General features: G+C 41.5%; 1 protein-coding gene across 1 annotated transcript; it reads right to left on the bottom strand.

Moving 5' to 3' along the window:
* Positions 1-314: 314 nt before the first annotated feature.
* LOC109904747 (P2Y purinoceptor 14) lies at positions 315-2,135 on the bottom strand. The gene is made up of 2 exons (XM_031791404.1): positions 2,132-2,135; positions 315-1,679 (listed from the first exon to the last, which is right to left on the bottom strand). The coding sequence occupies exons 1-2, from the start codon at positions 2,133-2,135 to the stop codon at positions 640-642; spliced, it is 1,044 nt and encodes a 347-aa protein (XP_031647264.1). The 3' UTR covers positions 315-639.
* Positions 2,136-19,192: the final 17,057 nt, after the last annotated feature.

Raw genomic sequence — 19,192 nt, 5'->3', positions numbered from 1 at the left:
ATGGTGGCCATCTTGAAGCATGTGGCACTGCATTATCCTCAAAGCGAGCAAAGAAGGTATTTAGTTTGTCTGGAAGCAAGACGTTGGTGTCCGTGACATGCAAGTAACCACTTCACCGTACCATTTACACCTTCTGTATCCTGTGCATGTGACAAATAAACTTAGATTTTATTTGATATAGCATGCGTTTACCACATGGCCTCAAATGTGAATCTTTAAAGAGATGGGTGGGGCTAAGGCTTAAGAATGTGTGAACGATACTGAATACAACATTGACATGATTAAAGCAAAAAAATATTTTTATTAAATCAAACCTCAAAACAACATTGACATGATTTAAAGCGACAACAAAAAATGTCTTAACCCATGTCTTATCCTATGGCATCAGTAGCAATGGAATGTAAGCATTTTTAATACTGTAAAGGTGTTTTCTAGAGACAAATGTCTGTTGTTATAATTTCTAACGCAGTGCAGACATGCCTTCAGCGGAGTTCATTACAAAAGGGTCAGTCGAACTTTCTGCAATATATTAACACATACTGTATCAAGTGTTAGAATTCTTGCCTTTTGATGGTTTACTATTTTTCCACATATGCTTCTTCTTTCAACTCACCTGTTCTCTCTCCTTTCCTCTTCTCATCACATATTACTAACAGTCTGTTCTGTGGTAAGGGAACATCTCTTTGGCCCTCCCCTGCCTCTGGGCAGTTTCTTCAGTAGTGACTCGCGGAACTTAGTGCACATCAAGAAGTAGATGACGGGGTCCAGGCACACGTTGAGTGCTGACAGGAAGAGGGTGACCTCCTTCGCCTGGAACAGCATATAACGGCTGTGCCAGCTGAAGCCGGAGCCGGGTAACTGGCTTTGGGTGTAGGTCACGCGGCAGATGTGGTAGGGCACGAAACAGATGAAGAACACGGCCAGGAGGCTGAAGATACTGCAGTTGGACTTGCTGTACACCCCGCTGTCGTCCTGGCGAACACGGCGGTACGACTTGTAGAAGTGGTGGGCAATGGAAGAGTAGCAGAAGGCTAGAACCAGTACGGTGGCCCAGAACAGGGCCACACCGAAATACGAGGACACCTTGTGCCACTGCTGACCCAGGGGGGTCTTTAGCTGCACACAGTGCCTGGAGCTCTCCTCATCCGCAGGCTTGCTAGTCAGCATGACATTGGGGAGTACGGAAAGCAGCAGCAGGCTCCACGTCAGCAGGGCCAGGACCCGGGTGAACCCCACTCGCTGCAGGGGGTGTGTGCAGGAAGACGAGTGTCTTACGACCTTGACGTAGCGCTCCAGGCTGATGAGGCCCATTAAGATTATGCCCACATACATGGAGGAGTAGAAGAGCACAGCGCTGTAGCGGCACACGGCCACGCGGATCTGCCAGCCGCCCAGGCCGAGCTCGCTGGCCACCCGCCAGGGGAAGGTGAGCAGCATCAGCAGGTCGGCCACTACCATGTTTTTTAAGTAGACCACCATGCCTGAGTCGCTGGGCACCCGGAAGAATATCCAGGCAGCCAAGCTGTTAAGAGCCAATCCCACGCCGCCGATCAGCACGTAGAGAACTGGGAGCACCTGGTGGGGAGAAGCAGGATGAGAGTCTGGCTGGAGAATACGAATAGAGGTGGTTGATACATAAAAATAGGATAACGCAAACACATTTGTTGAAGAAGCGTTTGCTATGTCTCAGCATCAGTGTAAGTGTACTGCACCTATCCACCCTTAGAAAAAAAGGGTTTCAAAAGGGTTATTCTGCTGTCCCCATCGGAGAACCCTTTTGAGTTCCAGGTAGAACACTTTTGGGTTCCATGTACAGTGCCTTAAGAAAGTATTCACCCCCCTTGGCATTTTTCCTATTTTGTTGCCTTACAACCTGGAATTAAAATGGATTTTTGGGGGGTTAGTAATCATTTGATTTACACAACATGCCTACCACTTTGAAGATGAAAAATATTTTTTATTGTGAAACAAACAAGAAATAAGATTTTAAAAATGAAAACTTGAGCATGCATAATTATTCAACCCCCCAAAGTCAATACTTTGTAGAGCCACCTTCTGCAGCAATTACAGCTGCATGTCTCTTGGGATATGTCTCTATAAGCTTGGCACATCTAGCCACTGGGATTTGTGCCCATTCTTCATAGCAAAACTGCTCCAGCTCCTTCAAGTTGGATGGGTTCTGCTGGTGTACAGCAATCTTTAAGTCATACCACAGATTCTCAATTGGATTGAGGTCTGGGCTTTGACTAGGCCATTCCAATACATTTAAATGTTTCCCCTTAAACCACTTGAGTGTTACTTTAGCAGTATGCTTAGGTTCATTGTCCTGCTGGAAGGTGAACCTCCGTCCCGGTCTCAAATCTCTGGAAGACTGAAACAGGTGTCCCTCAAGAATTTCCCTGTATTTAGTGCCATCCATCATTTTTTCAATTCTGACCAGTTTCCCAGTTCCTGCTGATGAAAAACATCCCCACAGCATGATGCTGCCACCACCATGCTTCACTGTGGGGATGGTGTTCTCAGGGTGATGAGAGGTGTTGGGTTTGTGCCAGACATAGCATTTTCCTTTATGGCCAAAAAGCTAAATTTTAGTCTCATCTGACAAGAGTACTTTCTTCCAATATGTTTGGGGCGTCTCCCACATGCCTTTTGGCGAACACCAAACATGTTTGCTTATTTTTTTCTTTAAGCAATGGCTTTTTTCTGGCCACTCTTCCGTAAAACCCAGCTCTGTGGAGTGTACAGCTTAATTAAAGTGGTCCTATGGACAGATACTCCAATCTCCGCTGTGGAGCTTTGCAGCTCCTTCGGCGTTATCTTTGGTCTCTTTGTTGCCTCTCTGATTAATGCCCTCCTTGCCTGGTCTGTGAGTTTTGATGGGCAGCCCTCTCTTGGCAGGTTTGTTGTGGTGCCATATTCTTTCCATTTTTCCCCCTCATTTACTTCTCCACAACTTTGTCCCTGACCTGTTTGGAGAGCTCCTTGGTCTTCATGGTGCTGCTTGCTTGGTGGTGCCCCTTGCTTAGGGGTGTTGCAGACTCTGGTGCCTTTCAGAACAGGTGTATATATACTGAGATCATGTGACACTTAGATTGCACACAGGTGGACTTTATTTAACTAATTATAAGACTTCTGAAGGTAATTGGTTGCACCAGATCTTATTTAGTGGCTTCATAGCAAAGGGGGTGAATACATATCCACATACCTCTTTTCCGTACATTTTTGGGATTTCACTTCACCAATTTGGACTATTTTGTGTATGTCCATTACATGAAATCCAAATAATAATCCATTTGAATTACAGGTTGTAATGCAACAAAAAACACCAAGGGGGTGAATACTTTTGCAAGGCACTGTATAATATAGAACCAAAAAGGGTTCTACTCAGAAGCAAAAATGTTCCTTTATAGTGTTCTCCTATGAGGACAGCCAAATAACCATTTTAGTTTCTAGATGGGTTCTCTGAGAGTGTATGCATGCCTATACAGTACAAATATTTTAGTGTACATGTAGCTATCAGTCATTCATATAGTTTTCTTGCACATAACGTTTGCTTTTTAAACCTATAGCTGTATTCTTTGAGCCAGAGCCTCATCGCAGATATGAGAAAAGAAAACAAAAAGTGATCAGACATCAGTTCAACTTCTAGTTTTGATTTACATTGGTTGAGTTTTCAACTAACGTGATTTCAACATGAAATCAACAAAAGATGTCACCATTTAGGTTAAAAGTTTGGTGAGAAAAAAAAAACTGAAATGCCCTTTAAAATCCAATCAGTTTTCTTCATTGATTCAAATTAATCACATAGATTTTGGGGGTTTAAATTATGTGGAAACAATGTTAATTCAATCCGTTTTTAACTAGTGGGAGGTAATCAACCACATACCTCTACCCTGCCACCCTACATTTCACAATATTGAACACTTTCTTTGGCCTTAGATTAGATTAAGGCATCCACCTAGCTGACAAATTTGTGTCATGACAATTAGCAAAGCCCACTTGTCAGTGTAGACTGACATGTAAAGCCAAGATCATTTTGACTTGAGGTGGATAGGACTGGGGGTGGGTAACAGCCTGTAATGTCTTATAATGAGTCTTATAATATGCTGTTTCTATGTTTCTATGTTTAACTTTTCATCTGATATAATAACTGGTATTATTGTCAGTATTTAGTCAGGATCATTGGGAGATTATTATGAGAGAGCATATAATGATAGGCTTAGGGTATTATAAAATATTTTCATTTTCAATATCTAAATAATTTCATTGCATTCTTGTGTGGTATAAACATAAAAGCACAGGTGCCTTATGTTACGACATCATCAGCGCTGTACCTGGTGAGTGAACACGCTGCCGAAGTCTGTTGTCTGATTGGATGGGCCAGTGATCCAGTTGCCGGCCATGCCTGAGAGAGACAGTGTTGATTTCAACGTACATACAGTCTCGTAAAATGGTGTCACTAGAATTTGGTTACAGATGTGCCCCTTTAGTGCAGAGAAAGTCAATAGCTGTAAATATGGATTACTGGTGGTCAAAGAAAACCAAATCAAGGTAGAACATTTTTACATTCTGTAGCATTTGTACAACTTCACCCAAGTATGAACTTATAAACTGCTGAATCCTACTCGTTTTTTGTGTTTGTTTTTTAAAATACATAAAACTTAAAACAATAGGCTTAGTAAGAATGATTCAGCCAAGTTATTCAGCCCACACAGAAGCCTCTTTTACACCTTGCATCAAAATGTGTTTCATGATCTGAACAATATGATCCAGTCCATAGAGATCCTATTAAATTACTAAAGGGGATATGTCATAAACCCTCAAAGTTACAGAATGTGGTGAAAATGGCAGCTGTATTGGTCAGGGACAAATCCAAACCAGTCTAATTGGAGTTAATGGCAGTAGAGGCATAAAATAGTAATATAATTACAAATACAGTTCATATGGGTTTTATACACATTTTCTGTATAAATAGCCTCTAAAATATATGTATACAGGTCATAAACGTCTACCTTTTTGTTTTCTTGGGAAGCTGTGAGAGCTATTATATGATACATAATCAGTATCTGTTGCATTTACAACTTATCTAAGTCCTATCATCAACTGATTTCAGCCAGTGTATGGCTGTGGGTTGAATGCATTGTTTGAATGGAATGATGGCATATTGGCAGTTAATTTGAATAATTCCTCTGAAGTTGTCTGGCTAGCTAGCTAGCTAACAAACAGACAGTGCAGATACATTCTTTAATGCTCAGGCTTTATTGTCCCCCGTCTTACTGGCAAAACCATGTTTGATCAACTCCCTGACCAAAATGTCTGTCCTTTATCCCATCATAAGAAGGTTAATGTCCATTCTATTATTCTATTTCATAATTCTATGATCCAATCACTTTCTGATCAAGGCTTGTCATGTCTACACATTGTATTAAAATCTTTGTCTCATCCGTTCAATGTGTCCGCATTGTGACCAGATTGGCTGATGTCTCCCTGTATACAGATTTTCTTTCAAAATAATAGGAATTTATTTATTTTAAGAAAATGACTGATGCCATAAGTCAATAGTGCTACCGGTCAATGATTTTAGATGCCGGTATAATGATGATTTAAATGGTTTGACCATCCAGACGTGTTTACACTTGATTCATATCCAGATACAATGTGTGCCTGACTAGCTCCAGAGGTGGTTAGGAAAATGTGATGAAAATCAGATCACAATGTGTATTTTAATCATGGGCACAAACAGAATGAAGACAAGATCATTACAAAAGGGGCATGTTAGCACCGGGTATAAATGGGGCTATAGATGAGTAAAACTCTGTGAAACAAAGATAAAACATTCTGCACCGTGTCCGTGTGTAATGTTAACATACAAGGGAACAATTAACACATTCCTTTTTGCATTTAGCTATGTAACAATTAGCACCTGCAAACCTCTTTCATATGTACAGCAAAGTTATGTGGAGTAGTACACATAGACATATCTCCACAAACTATTATCTCCAGTAGCTTCTATACAAATAGAAAGGCAGTTCCTATATATATTTTTTTAAGTAGTCTGATACAGACTAACCTTCAGCAAGCAGGACAGAGATTCTCTGAGGGGAAAAGTGGTGGAGGTCTCTACCTCCTGGCTGTGTGATGAGAGGACACGGCTCCTGTCCTGTTGGATGGTCGAGTATCTCTGTCTGCCTGTCTGTGGGTGGATCTCTCTTACTGCTGACAACACAGGATGCTACTCAGACCTTCCACTGATATTCCAACAACGACCTTGTGTTCTCCAGTCTCAGGGGTTACCTTTTGTCGGACAAATACACACAATAAGTTTCCCCTGTGATGCTCAGGCTTTATTGTCCCCTGTCTTACTCTCTCTCTTTCTCTCTGCATGTGTCCTCCTCCCACATGGCTCCTTCATGAGAATTGGAGGAAGTCAGCGGGGGGTTGGGGGGTGGGGGTCTAGGCTAGGGCATTGCATGAAATGGGAAGTGGTGTGACCTCGCTATGCCTCCAAATTTGAGGATCTGTGGTTTCTGGATCTTTGGTTTCTGTATGATTTGGTTCCCATTTTCCCATTTCAGTAATTTAGTGGGGAAATCCAATAACATACCACAGTCACTGCAAGAGCACCTTTCTTTGAAATGTTTTAGAAAATATCAACAGAATCACTACCGGTGAGTGCAACAAACACATAAAATGCTTCTCTTCACATTCACCGCCCGACACTTCACCCACTAAGGAGAATGCTGAGCTAGTCAAGTGAACAAGTGATATGAATGTGAGTCAAGCCTCACCAGGGCTGGCGCCAGAACAAATTAGTTGGACAGGCATTTGATTTCCACTCTTAATTTATTTTTATGTATGAGTGTTATATTAAACACCATACGTGGCGTGTGAGTTTCAGGTTTGGGGAAGCTTCCCACCCAGCAAACTGTCGTTAAAAAGACATTGAAAAAGGCCCTTCCAGTGCCGCGGTGGTCTACTAGATTTGAGTCCAGGCTCTGTCGCAGCCGGGAGACCCATGGGGCGGTGCACAATTGGCCCAGCTTCGTCCGGGTTAGGGGAGGGCCAGCAGGGATGTCCTTGTCCCATTGCGCACTAGTGACTCCTGTGGCAGTGCACGCTGACACGGTCACCAGGTGAACAGTGTTTCCTTCGACACATTGGTGCGGCTGGCTTCCAGGTTAAGTGGCAAATTGTGTCAAGAAGCAGTGCGGCTTGGTTTGGTTGCGTCGGAAGAAGCACGGCTCTCGACCTTCGCCTCTCCCGAGTTCGTACGGGAGTTGCAGCGATGAAACAAGACTGTAACTACCAATTGGATACCATGAAATTAGGGAGAAAAAGGGGTAAAAAATATATATAATTACAGTGGGGCAAAAAAGTATTTAGTCAGCCACCAATTGTGCAAGTTCTCCCACTTAAAAAGATGAGAGGCCTGTAATTTTCATCATAGGTACACTTAAACTTTGACAGACAAATTTAGAAACAAAAATCCAGAAAATCACATTGTAGGATTTTTTATGAATTTATTTGCAAATTATGGTGGAAAATAAGTATTTGGTCACCTACAAACAAGCAAGATTTCTGGCTCTCACAGACCTGTAACTTCTTCTTTAAGAGGCTCCTCTGTCCTCCACTTGTTACCTGTATTAATGGCACCTGTTTGAACTTGTTATCAGTATAAAAGACACCTGTCCACAACCTCAAACAGTCACACTCCAAACTCCACTATGGCCAAGACCAAAGAGCTGTCAAAGGACACCAGAAACAAAATTGTAGACCTGCACCAGGCTGGGAAGACTGAATCTGCAATAGGTAAGCAGCTTGGTTTGAAGAAATCAACTGTGGGAGCAATTATTAGGAAACGGAAGACATACAAGACCACTGATAATCTCCCTTGATCTGGGGCTCCATGCAAGATCTCACCCCGTGGGGTCAAAATGATCACAAGAACAGTGAGCAAAAATCCCAGAACCACACGGGGGGACCTAGTGAATGACCTGCAGAGAGCTGGGACCAAAGTAACAAAGCCTACCATCAGTAACACACTGGGACTCGCCAGGGACTCAAATCCTGCAGTGCCAGACGTGTCCCCCTGCTTAAGCCAGTAAGCCAGAAGTTTGCTAGAGAGCATTTGGATGATCCAGAAGAAGATTAGGAGAATGCCATATGGTCAGATGAAACCAAAATATAACTTTTTGGTAAAAACTCAACTCGTCGTGTTTGGAGGACAAAAAATGCTGAGTTGCATCCAAAGAACACCATACCTACTGTGAAGCATGGGGGTAAAACATCATGTTTGGGGCTGTTTTTTCTGCAAAGGGACCAGGACGACTGATCCGTGTAAAGGAAAGAATGAATGGGGCCATGTATCGTGAGATTTTGAGTGAAAACCTCCTTCCATCAGCAAGGGCATTGAAGATGAAACGTGGCTGGGTCTTTCAGCATGACAATGATCCCAAACACACCGCCCGGTCAATGAAGTAGTGGCTTCGTAAAAAGCATTTCAAGGTCCTGGAGTGGCCTAGCCAGTCTCCAGATCTCAACCCCATAGAAAATCTTTGGATGGAGTTGAAAGTCCTTGTTGCCCAACAACAGCCCCAAAACATCACTGCTCTCGATGAGATCTGCATGGAGGAATGGGCCAAAATACCAGCAACAGTGTGTGAAAACCTTGTGAAGACTTACAGAAAACGTTTGACCTCTGTCATTGCCAACAAAGGGTATATAACAAAGTATTGAGATAAACTTTTGTTATTGACCAAATACTTATTTTCCACCATAATTTGCAAATAAATGCATAAAAAATCCTACAATGTGATTTCAGGATTTTTTTTCTCATTTTGTCTGTCATAGTTGAAGTGTACCTATGATGAAAATTACAGGCCTTTTTAAGTGGGAGAAGTTGCACAATTGGTGGCTGACTCAATACTTTTTTGCCCCACTGTATATAAAAGACAACTTTCGTGTCGTTGAAAAGACACCTATAAAAATACGGCCTTCTACCGCCTGTTTTGGTTGAAAGTCTTTTTCAGGTCGTTGTTTTAACTACTTTCAAATGCCATAATTTCAATGTACTTGTAGCCTATACACGTGGACGCAGTAACCAAAAAATGGTTTGTATTTTTTATTATTTGATTAACAATCACACTACTCGTTACATTAGTCCAGTATTTGCACAAAACATTCAGTCAAAGAATACTATCTAGTACAGTGATAACAGACAAAATACAGTTAAGTTCAAATGAATATAATTAATTATATACACTGAATAATTATCCATCAAAAGTATAGATATATTTTGCTGCGTTAGCAAAGGTCCTGTGTGGTGGTGACGTGGAAGCCACCACCCCTGGCTCTACCAGGAGCATGTTTGAGGTGGTCTGCCACAGCTCTTCGAACATCATGGTCAGTGGCCTTGCTGTTCTATTTCTTGACTGCAGCTGTAACACCATAATAACACAGTAAGTTATAAGAAAAGACTAATGGATATTGAGCGTCTTACAGGTTCCCCACGGCACTTAAATCAGCATTCAAGGCTCAAACCACCGGTTTATCACTAACCAATGGTGGCTATGTTGTGTTGTGCAGTAATAATTTAGAAGTGGATAAATGTGTTTGCTTTTCCGTGTCTGTCAAAGACAAAAAAGCAATTTACAAGATAAGTTGTCCTTCTGAGGGGCTGACAATTGATTAGGGCCGGGCTCAAACTTGAACGCAGTGTAGAAAAGACAAGGCCCTGTTTGTATGGCGCAATTTGTCTCTCTCACGCCTCCCTAATAGACTATTATAATCACATTCATTGGTAAACTCTGAACACTGTAGCCTAATATATTTGTCAGTATGCAGAGATCGCAAGTAAAAAATTCATCTTGAAATGAGGGAGATGTTTAACTAACTGGTTGCTCAGGAGACAAAGGCCATGTCAGACGTACGGAAGACATTTGACTTGAGCTCATAGAAAGAGGATGGAACCAGCGCGTTTACAGTGTAAACAACACAAAATAAATTATAGGTGTACCAGAGAGTTGATCTGTACTAATGAAAAAAATGATAAAGCCTTTATTATTATTTAGGCCATTGTAAAACTCTAGGCTAATTATTCAAGCGAATGCTTGACTGCATTTAAATGCAGGACTAGTAGGCTGTGTGATGAAATTAAGTAATAATAAGGCCTAACTGATAACAGGACAGAAAGCTAAACAAAACCAGCATAATGACATACTAGAGTCTGCTCCAATTAAGAAAAAAAAATGGTAAAGCATGTATTAGGGCTACAGCATTGCAAAATAAAAAAAACTGATTTCGAGAAAATGCCACGCTGGGTGGACGTTATACATTTTTAGAACTTTTAGAACTTAATGGCCTTTTAACAATAGGTTAAAAGGCCATTAAGGTCACATGATCACCTCATTCAAAATTGGCAAGCTCCTAAAACCATTCTTCTCAAAAAGGGACCACTGTAACACTCGTCCTCTTCTTCTGAGGAGGAGTAAGATAGATCGGACCAATTTTCAGCGTGGTAGGTGTCCATTTTAATATGTAAAACTGAACACTACAAAATAACAAAGTGAAACAAACGAAACAGTCCCGTGTGGCACAAACACTAACACAGAAAATAATCACCCACAACTCAAAAGTGAAACCAGGCTACCTAAGTATGGTTCTCAATCAGGGACAACGATAGACAGCTGCCTCTAATTGAGAACCATACCAGGCCAAACACAGAAATCCCAAATCATAGAAAAAGGAACATAGACAACCCAAACAACTCACGCCCTGACCATACTAAACAAAGACAATAACAAAAGAACTAAGGACAGAACGTGACAACTACACAAATTACCACCATGCAAATGAATAATTGTTTTAGAAGACAACATAATAATCTAGCCTATTAAAACAGACAGAGCAGGTCATTTTGATTGCGCAACCTTAGTGATCCTTTAAGCAATGGGAAGGTGTAGTAAAGGCTTTTCTTATGCACAACGCAACTCAGGGTGCCTGGATACAGACTGTTAACCATGTATTGTGTGGTTACGGTACCACAAAACCCAGAGGACTGTGCTTTTATGGCTATGACACTCACAGCCATGATAAAAATGTCATCATAACACATGGGCTCTCATGTATTATTGCTTAAATATACCATGGCTGTTAGCCAATCAGCTTTCAGGGCTCAAACCACCCAGTTATTAATACAAAATATACTACAGAATAATGACATGTTTGTAGGTACTGTTGACAACAGAGTACACAGTTGTGTTTCCTAATCCTCGCTTGCGTGATGGCCATTGAAGTTGAACAAGGACATCAGGCCATTGGTAAAGAGCCTGAAAGTCAAGCACACATAGAATGTACTTTGTGAATTGAACACTTTCAAACTGCTGAGGAGATAAGGCTGGATTTACTGTCTTTGTTGCAGACAGTTTGTATCACTAACAATACCTTTAAAATGACTTTCTTATTGGATCCATTCTGAAGATATGACATACCATGACCTTGTTGGCACAGTCCTTTGTGTCCTTAACACCAATTTTGCTTAACCTTGCAATCTGTGTCAAGAGACTTTGTTTGAAACACCAGAAGTTATGCAGTAACCACTGTCTCAGTATGAGTACTTTTTGTATCGCTTGTGTGAAAAATGCTTACAAATCTACAAAATAAATTTCACTTTCACCATCAGATTCTGTGCATCCACACCTTGGAGCTGCTTCTCTAGTTGGTCAATGTCTTGCTCCGTCGCCATCCTCTTGACATGGAACTCAAAGAGTCTTGGGGCTCTGCTCTCCCAACACGTTTCACCTCCTCCAATATCTCCAATTTAGTTAGGACACACTTCTGAAGTTCTGAAAGGAGAACATTTTGTTGACACTGTGGAATTATGGGGTTGTCACACGCAAGAGGATCCTGACAGACAAGATTGTGAATGCAAATAAAAGTGACATTTTACTTGCAATAATACATATAGTTCAACGTTTCCATAATGTTCTGTATTCTAATGGATTCATTGTTTATCTTCAACACAAGTTTCAATGTTGTGGTCAATTTTGAGTCATTCCACAAAATAGGTGCCTTTTGAATTAGTGCATCATTTATACATAAAATATCAGAGAGAATCAAAAAGGCACACATTTCGTGGAACAATCCACTTACTGGCATTATTCATGGGAAACAACTCTGGTCTAGTGGAGGGAATGGGAGGGTGAGAGCTGCGATGCTCTTGGCTCCGTTGGGACTGACAAGTAGAAGCCCTGGATGAATCTGCAAAATCCAAAGCAAACTCAGTGTCAACCCAGAGGTAAACAGCAAAAATAAATAGTACCTGATTTTTTTAAACCTACACACTACAACACATATTTTAAGGATAGTTTTAATCTTCAGTTATCAAGACTGAACATGATGTGTATAATTTCTGCTCATTGTAAGGAAACTAGCACTGATGAGCGAACGTGTCCCCGTTGTGTGCATGTTGTCTGTGTGTGCTCTTTAGTTATTACATAACTACCCTCACCTTGTCTGGTAGAGTAACAGGATGGATATGAAGAACGTCTGTGCTCTCTGCTCTGGAGGTGGGACTGGCTAGTAGAAGGCCTGGATTATTCTGCAACATTCAAAACCAATTAATAAACCTTCCTAAAGGACTTGACCGGTTAGCTGATTAAGATTTCTGGACTTGTCTGGCAAGCTGTACTCTTGACCCACTGTGTTTGAAGTGAGTTGTGGATATATAAGCTGATTAAGATTTCTGGACTTGTCTGGCAAACTGTACTCTTGACCCACTGTGTTTGAAGTGAGTTGTGGATATATAATTATAATCTTCACTCTTTCATTTTCTGAAAAAAAGTTCATAAAAGTAAATAGTAAACATACTGTAGTAATAAATATAGTGAGAGCAAGTTTGAATTATATTTTGACAGGCTTCTTCACTAGTTAATTTTGGTCAATGCATTTTGCACTCATTCTCCTGTCTTATTTGTAACATATTAACACCCTCTCTCCTGTGAGCTAACGTTCTTAGCTAGATAGATAGTTAATGTTAGTTAACCCATACTACAGTTAGTTAGCAAACCAACCAGCTTCACGCCTAACTAGCTAGCTAGCATTTGCAGGTACCCAGAGAGTAACATCGATGTTAGACTCTAGCTAGCTAATGTTCCTGTCAAAAAACAATGACTCCACACCCGTTACCAGAAAACATAGCTAACCGTAGTTAGCTAGACCAATACAGTAAGCTAGCTAACAGTTAGTACAACCATCAAATCTGTTAGCCCTGCTTTCCCGCCTTGTACTATCTAGCTAGCAACTAAGTTAGTGTTAGCTAGCATGCAAGCATCCAAGCAGAGTTGCTAACGTTAGCCTAGAGAAAATCATATTTTGCGACATGTACAGAAACTGATAATTAATCAAATTACAAAAGTTTTCAGAAATGCTGCCGCTTGTGTTACGTCTAGAGGAACAAATGTCAGGTTCTTCGTTCTGCCTCTCCCAGTTTTGAGGCATGACAGTTAGAAATTGTAATCAATTCTGTTGTGAAATTGTAAACTAGTGATTTGAAATTAGAGGTAATTTTCAGTCATTCTGTCTATATCAGAACATCTAACCAGCTATTCGAAAAAAAATACATGTTAAATCAATATATTTTATTATATTGTGTATATCAAAAAAAGTATCAAATGTATACTATATGTAATAATTGTGTTCGTGTATGTCATGCATGTCAATGAGCACAAGCTGACCTTCGGTTATATTTGGACCAAAACGGACAGATTAAATACAGCCCAGTTTTTGGGAAGACAATTTTGGACAAAATAAAGTCCATGAAAGATCCAATATAGACGAAAATACGTCGTCCCTGGACGTCACGTGCTGAGTGGGTTACAATTTATCCTTCCATTTCGATCTGCGAACCAGTTATGATTATTTCTATATGCACATTTTTGTGAAACAGTTTCATTTCAATAATAACGTTTTTGTTTCTCAAAATCAGTTAGTCATAAAAAATGTAATTAAAATGATATAAATTGAAAAGTTAAATTCAACTAATGCGAGAGCACTAGCCTCTGCTCAGTTTGACCTCCCACACTCACAGCCAACCTCCCTTAAACGTTCTAAATGGAAAGCGATCTAATAACGATATACCTCTCTCAGGCCGACATCGGACAGATGTATGTGTGCTATCTGGGTATATGGACACACTAATACACCGTGATCCATCGGCGGCTACAGAAATGAGCGCATGGAACTCAGAGATAGCCTAGCCTAAAGGCCAGGGCAGCATTAGGCCTAGAACTTCCATCACCAACTAAGTAAAATACGACGTATTTTCGTCTATATTGGATCTTTCATGGACTTTATTTTGTCCAAATTTAGTGTTCTTAGGCACAGGGACTATGGTGGTCTGCTTGAAACATGTTGGTATTACAGACTCAATCAGGGACATGTTGAAAATGTCAGTGAAGACACCAGCCAGTTGGTCAGCACCGACGAGCATCGGAGCCGGTGTAGTACGATTCAATCTTAGACCTGTATTGGCGCCTTGCCTGATTGATGGTTCTTCGGAGAGCATTGGCGCCCCCTCTTAGGTTGTGCCGTGGCGGAGATCTTTGTGGGCTATACTCGGCCTTGTCTCAGGATGGTAAGTTGGTGGTTGAAGATATCCCTGTAGTGGTGTGGGGGCTGTGCTTTGGCAAAGTGGGTGGGGTTATATCCTGCCTGTTTGGCCCTGGCCGGGGGTATCATCGGATGGGGCCACAGTGTCTCCTGACCCCTCCTGTCAAAGCCTCCGGTATTTATGCTGCAGTAGTTTATGTGTCGGGGGGCTAGGGTCAGTCTGTTATATCTGGAGTATTTCTCCTGTCTTATCCGGTGTCCTGTGTGAATTTAAGTATGCTCTCTCAAATTCTCTCTTTCTTTCTCTTTCTCGGAGGACCTGAGCCCTAGGACCACCTGGCATGATGACTCCTTGTTGTCCCCAGTCCTCCTGGCCGTGCTGCTGCTCCAGTTTCAACTGTTCTGCCTGCGGCTATGGAACCCTGACCTGTTCACCGGACGTGCTACCTGTCCCAGACCTGCTGTTTTCAACTCTCTAGAGACAGCAGGAGCGATAGAGATACTCTCAATGATTGGCTATGAAAAGCCAACTGACATTTACTCCTGAGGTGCTGACTTGTTGCACCCTCGACAACTACTGTGATTATTATTATTTGACCATGCTGGTAATTTATGAACATTTGAACATCTTGGCCATGTTCTTTTATAATCTCCACCCGGCACAGCCAGAAAAGGACTGGCCACCCCTCATAGCCTGGTTCCTCTCTAGGTTTTTCTCTAGGTTTCTTTTGGCCTTTCTATGGAATTTTTCCAAGCCACCGTGCTACTACACCTGCATTGCTTGCTGTTTGGGGTTTTAGGCTGGGTTTCTGTACAGTACTTTGATATATCAGCTGATGTAAGAAGGGCTATGTAAATCAAATTGATTTGATTCATAGCAGGATTTCTTACAAGCTTCCGGGTTAGAGTCCCACACCTTGAAAGTGGCAGCTCTGCCCTTTAGCTCAGTGAGAATGTTGCCTGTACTCCATGGTTTTTGGCATGTACGTACAATCACTGTGGGGACGACGTCCTTGATGCACTTTTTGATAAAGCCAGTGACTGATGTGGTGTACTCCTCAATGCCATCAGGAAGAATCCCGGAACATATTTCAATCTGTGCTAGCAAAACAGTCCTGTAGTTTAGCATCTGCTTCATCTGACCACTTTTTTATAGACCGAGTCACTGGTGCTTGCTGCTTTAATTTTTGCTTGTCAGCAGGAATCAAAGAGGATGGAATTATGGTCAGATTTGCCAAATGGAGGGTGAGGGAGAGCTTTGTACGTGTCTCTGTGTGTGGAGTACAGGTGATCTAAAAAATGTTTCCTCTGGTTACGCATTTAACATGTTGATAGATATGAGGTAAAACTGATTTAAGTTTCCCTGCATTAAAGTCCCACTAGCAGTGCTGCCTCTCGGTAAGCTGTTTCCTGTTTGCTTATTTCCTTATACAGCTGACTGAGTGCGGTCTTAGTGCCAGGATCTGTCTGTGGTGGTAAATAAACAGCCACGAAAAATATAGATGAAAACTCTCTTGGCAAATAGTCTGGTCTACAGCTTATCATGAGATACTCTATTTCTGGTGAGCAAAATCTAGAGACTTCCTTAGATTTCGTGCACCAGCTGTTGTTTACAAATATACACAGACCGGTGCAGCCTATATTGGTGCAGCCTATATCCCGCCAGCTGACTGTTATCCATGTCGTCATTCAGCCACGATTCGGTGAAACATAAGATATTAGTTTTTGTTGTCCCGTTGGTAGGATATTTGTGATCGTACCTCATCTAATTTATTGTCCAATGATTGTACGTTGGCAAGTAATACTGATGGTAAGGGCAGATTTCCCACTCGCCAACGGCAGATCCTTACAAGGACCTGCGTGTCTATACCTGCGTGCCTTTCTCTTGCCAATGATGGGGATTTTGGCCTTGTCGGGTATCTGAAGTACATCCTTTGCGTCCTGCTTGTTGAAGAAAAAATCTTTGTCTATTCCGAGGTGAGTAATCACTGTCCTGATATCCAGAAGCTCTTTTTTGCTGTATGATAAGGTGGCAGAAACATTATGTACAAAATAAGTTACAAATAACGCGCACAAAATTGGTTAGGCGTACACATTACATTACACATAAAACATACACCTACCATCCACACCAACCTTCAACCGCCCACCCACCTTTCATTTTTGCTTTAAGTAACCTTTTATCTTATGTAACCATACCATACATATCCTACAAATTTGAGTGTCCGAGGATTTGCATTTGCTATGTTACGTCAAACCTTTGAGACCAGTCTGGCAACGCGCACTAGGTGGTGGGCCAAAGCCCAAAAAATGTGAACTTGATCGATCCCAGTCGTGGGAGGAGCTGATATTTTATATTTGACAGTAAAACATTCTTATGATGACTATAACACCTGTTGGCACCTTCAATTATTGAACATTTTCTCATAAAAAGTATATTTCAACACTGTCTGCTCAGGCAAATTTGCCACACTGCTAAACCTGGAACCAATCAGCAGTTTGTTGAAGCCCTTTTGGCAGCGATTACAGCCTCAAGTTTTCTTGGGTATGACACTACAAGATTGGCACAACTGTATATGTGGAGTTTCCCCTATTCTTCCCTCTCAAGCTCTGTCAGGTTGGATGGGGAGCGTCGCTGTACAGCTATTTTCAGGTCTCTCCAGAGATGTTCAATCGGGTTCAAGTCCGGGCTCTGGCTGGGCCCCTCAAGGACATTCAGAGACTTGTCCCGAAGCCCCTACTGCATTGTCTTGGCTGTGTGCTTAGTGTCGTTGTCCTGTTGGAAGGTTCAGCCTTCGCTCCAGTCTGAGGTACTGAGCACTCTGGAGCAGGTTTTCATCAAGGATCTTTCTGTACTTTGCTCTGTTCATCGTTCCCTCGATCCTCCCAGTCCCTGCCGCTGAAAAATATCCCCACAGCATGATGCTGCCACCACCATGCTTCACTGTAGAGATGGTGCCAGGTTCAGGCCAAAAAGAGTTCAATCTTGGTTTCATCAGACCAGAGAATCTTGTTTCCTCCCTGATTATGGCCCTTCAGTTTGTCTGGGCGGCTAGCTCTTGGAAGAGTCTTGGTGGTTCCAAACTTCTTCCATTTAAGAACGATGGAGGCCACTGTGTTCTTGGAGACCTTCAATGCTGCAGGCATTTGTTGGTACCCTTCCCCAGATCTGTGCCTCGACACAATCCTGTCTCTGAGCTCTACGGATGATTCATTCGACCTCATGGCTTGGTTTTTGCTCTGAAATGCACTGTCAACTGTGGGACCTTATATAGACAGGTGTGCGCCTTTCCAAATCATGTCCAATCAATTGAATTTACCACAGGTGGACTCCAATCATGTTGTAGAAACATCTCAAGGAAGCAAGATGCATCTGAGCTCAATTTCAAGTCTCACAGCAAAGGGCCTGAATACTTATGTAAATAAGCTATTTCTATTTTTATTTTTATGAAATCTGCATGAAATGTCTTAAAAAAATGCTTTTGCTTTGTCATTATGAGGTATTGTGTGTAGATTGATGAGTTTAAAAAAATGGAATACATTTTTTAAATAAGACTAACATAACTATATGTTGGAAAAGTCAAGGGGTCTGAATACTTTACGAATGCAGTGTATATATTTATATATATTTTTGCCATGAATGATGGGTTGCCACTGGTCTTAACTCTTAACTTTCTTTGCCTCACACAAGTCGATGAAGTCCGTTTTGCAAATTATAGTTCCTCAGTATTTTAAAAATCTTTCCAACACTCCCAATCACCAAGCCACGGTGTGAAACAGCAAAATATCACAATCTGATGATCCCATATATCCAGTGGAAACCTCTTAAAAAACAGATTTCTGTCCCAAGCTCACGGGTGCAGGAAACTCTGAGGGCCCAGAATAAGCTATTGATACAATGTTGCAAGTTCGCTAGTGACAGTTTCCAGATGGATCAAATGATTATTTGATACAATGTTGCAATAGCTCAAGTCATGACAGATAGAAAGTGAAGCAGACAGGCAGAGTAGAGAGATTCATGTGTTTGAAAGAACCAGACTTTTCATCAGGATATTGTCTACTGTTTTTATGTCGGCTTTAAGTCTATTAGTTTTACTTAGTTGATGATGGAAGTTATAGGCTTACTCGTGTATCTCTGAGTTCTTTGCTCTCTAGCCATTAATGGATCATAGTGTATCAATGTATCCATCCATGTGGCAGAGGCTAGTGCTCTCACCATAGTTGAATTTGAACTTTTAGATTTTTATCATTTTACTTGATATGATTAACCACGTGACAATGATTTTGAGAAAGGAAAACATTAGTATTGAAATGAAACCGTTCCATTAAAAACTGTCACGCAGATGGGTATAAATGTAAGATAAATTGTAAGCTTCCCCAAACTTGAAACTCACTAGCTGCTTATTGTCTTTACAATCATTCAAAAGAAATGTGAATGTGCAAGCACATAGGAGATCCCTTTAAAAAAATCCAAGGCCGTCCAACTGATTCGTTCTTGCTTCGTTCTTGCGCCGGGTCTGGATACGAAGAGCGACATAAAAGAGAGAAGACAAAGAGAAGAACGGAAGGTAGCAGGAGAGAGGGA

The sequence above is a fragment of the Oncorhynchus kisutch genome, linkage group LG15, assembly GCF_002021735.2.
Source record: "Oncorhynchus kisutch isolate 150728-3 linkage group LG15, Okis_V2, whole genome shotgun sequence".
Classification (NCBI taxonomy): Eukaryota; Metazoa; Chordata; class Actinopteri; order Salmoniformes; family Salmonidae; genus Oncorhynchus; species Oncorhynchus kisutch.
This window is presented reverse-complemented; position numbering and strand designations above follow the sequence as displayed.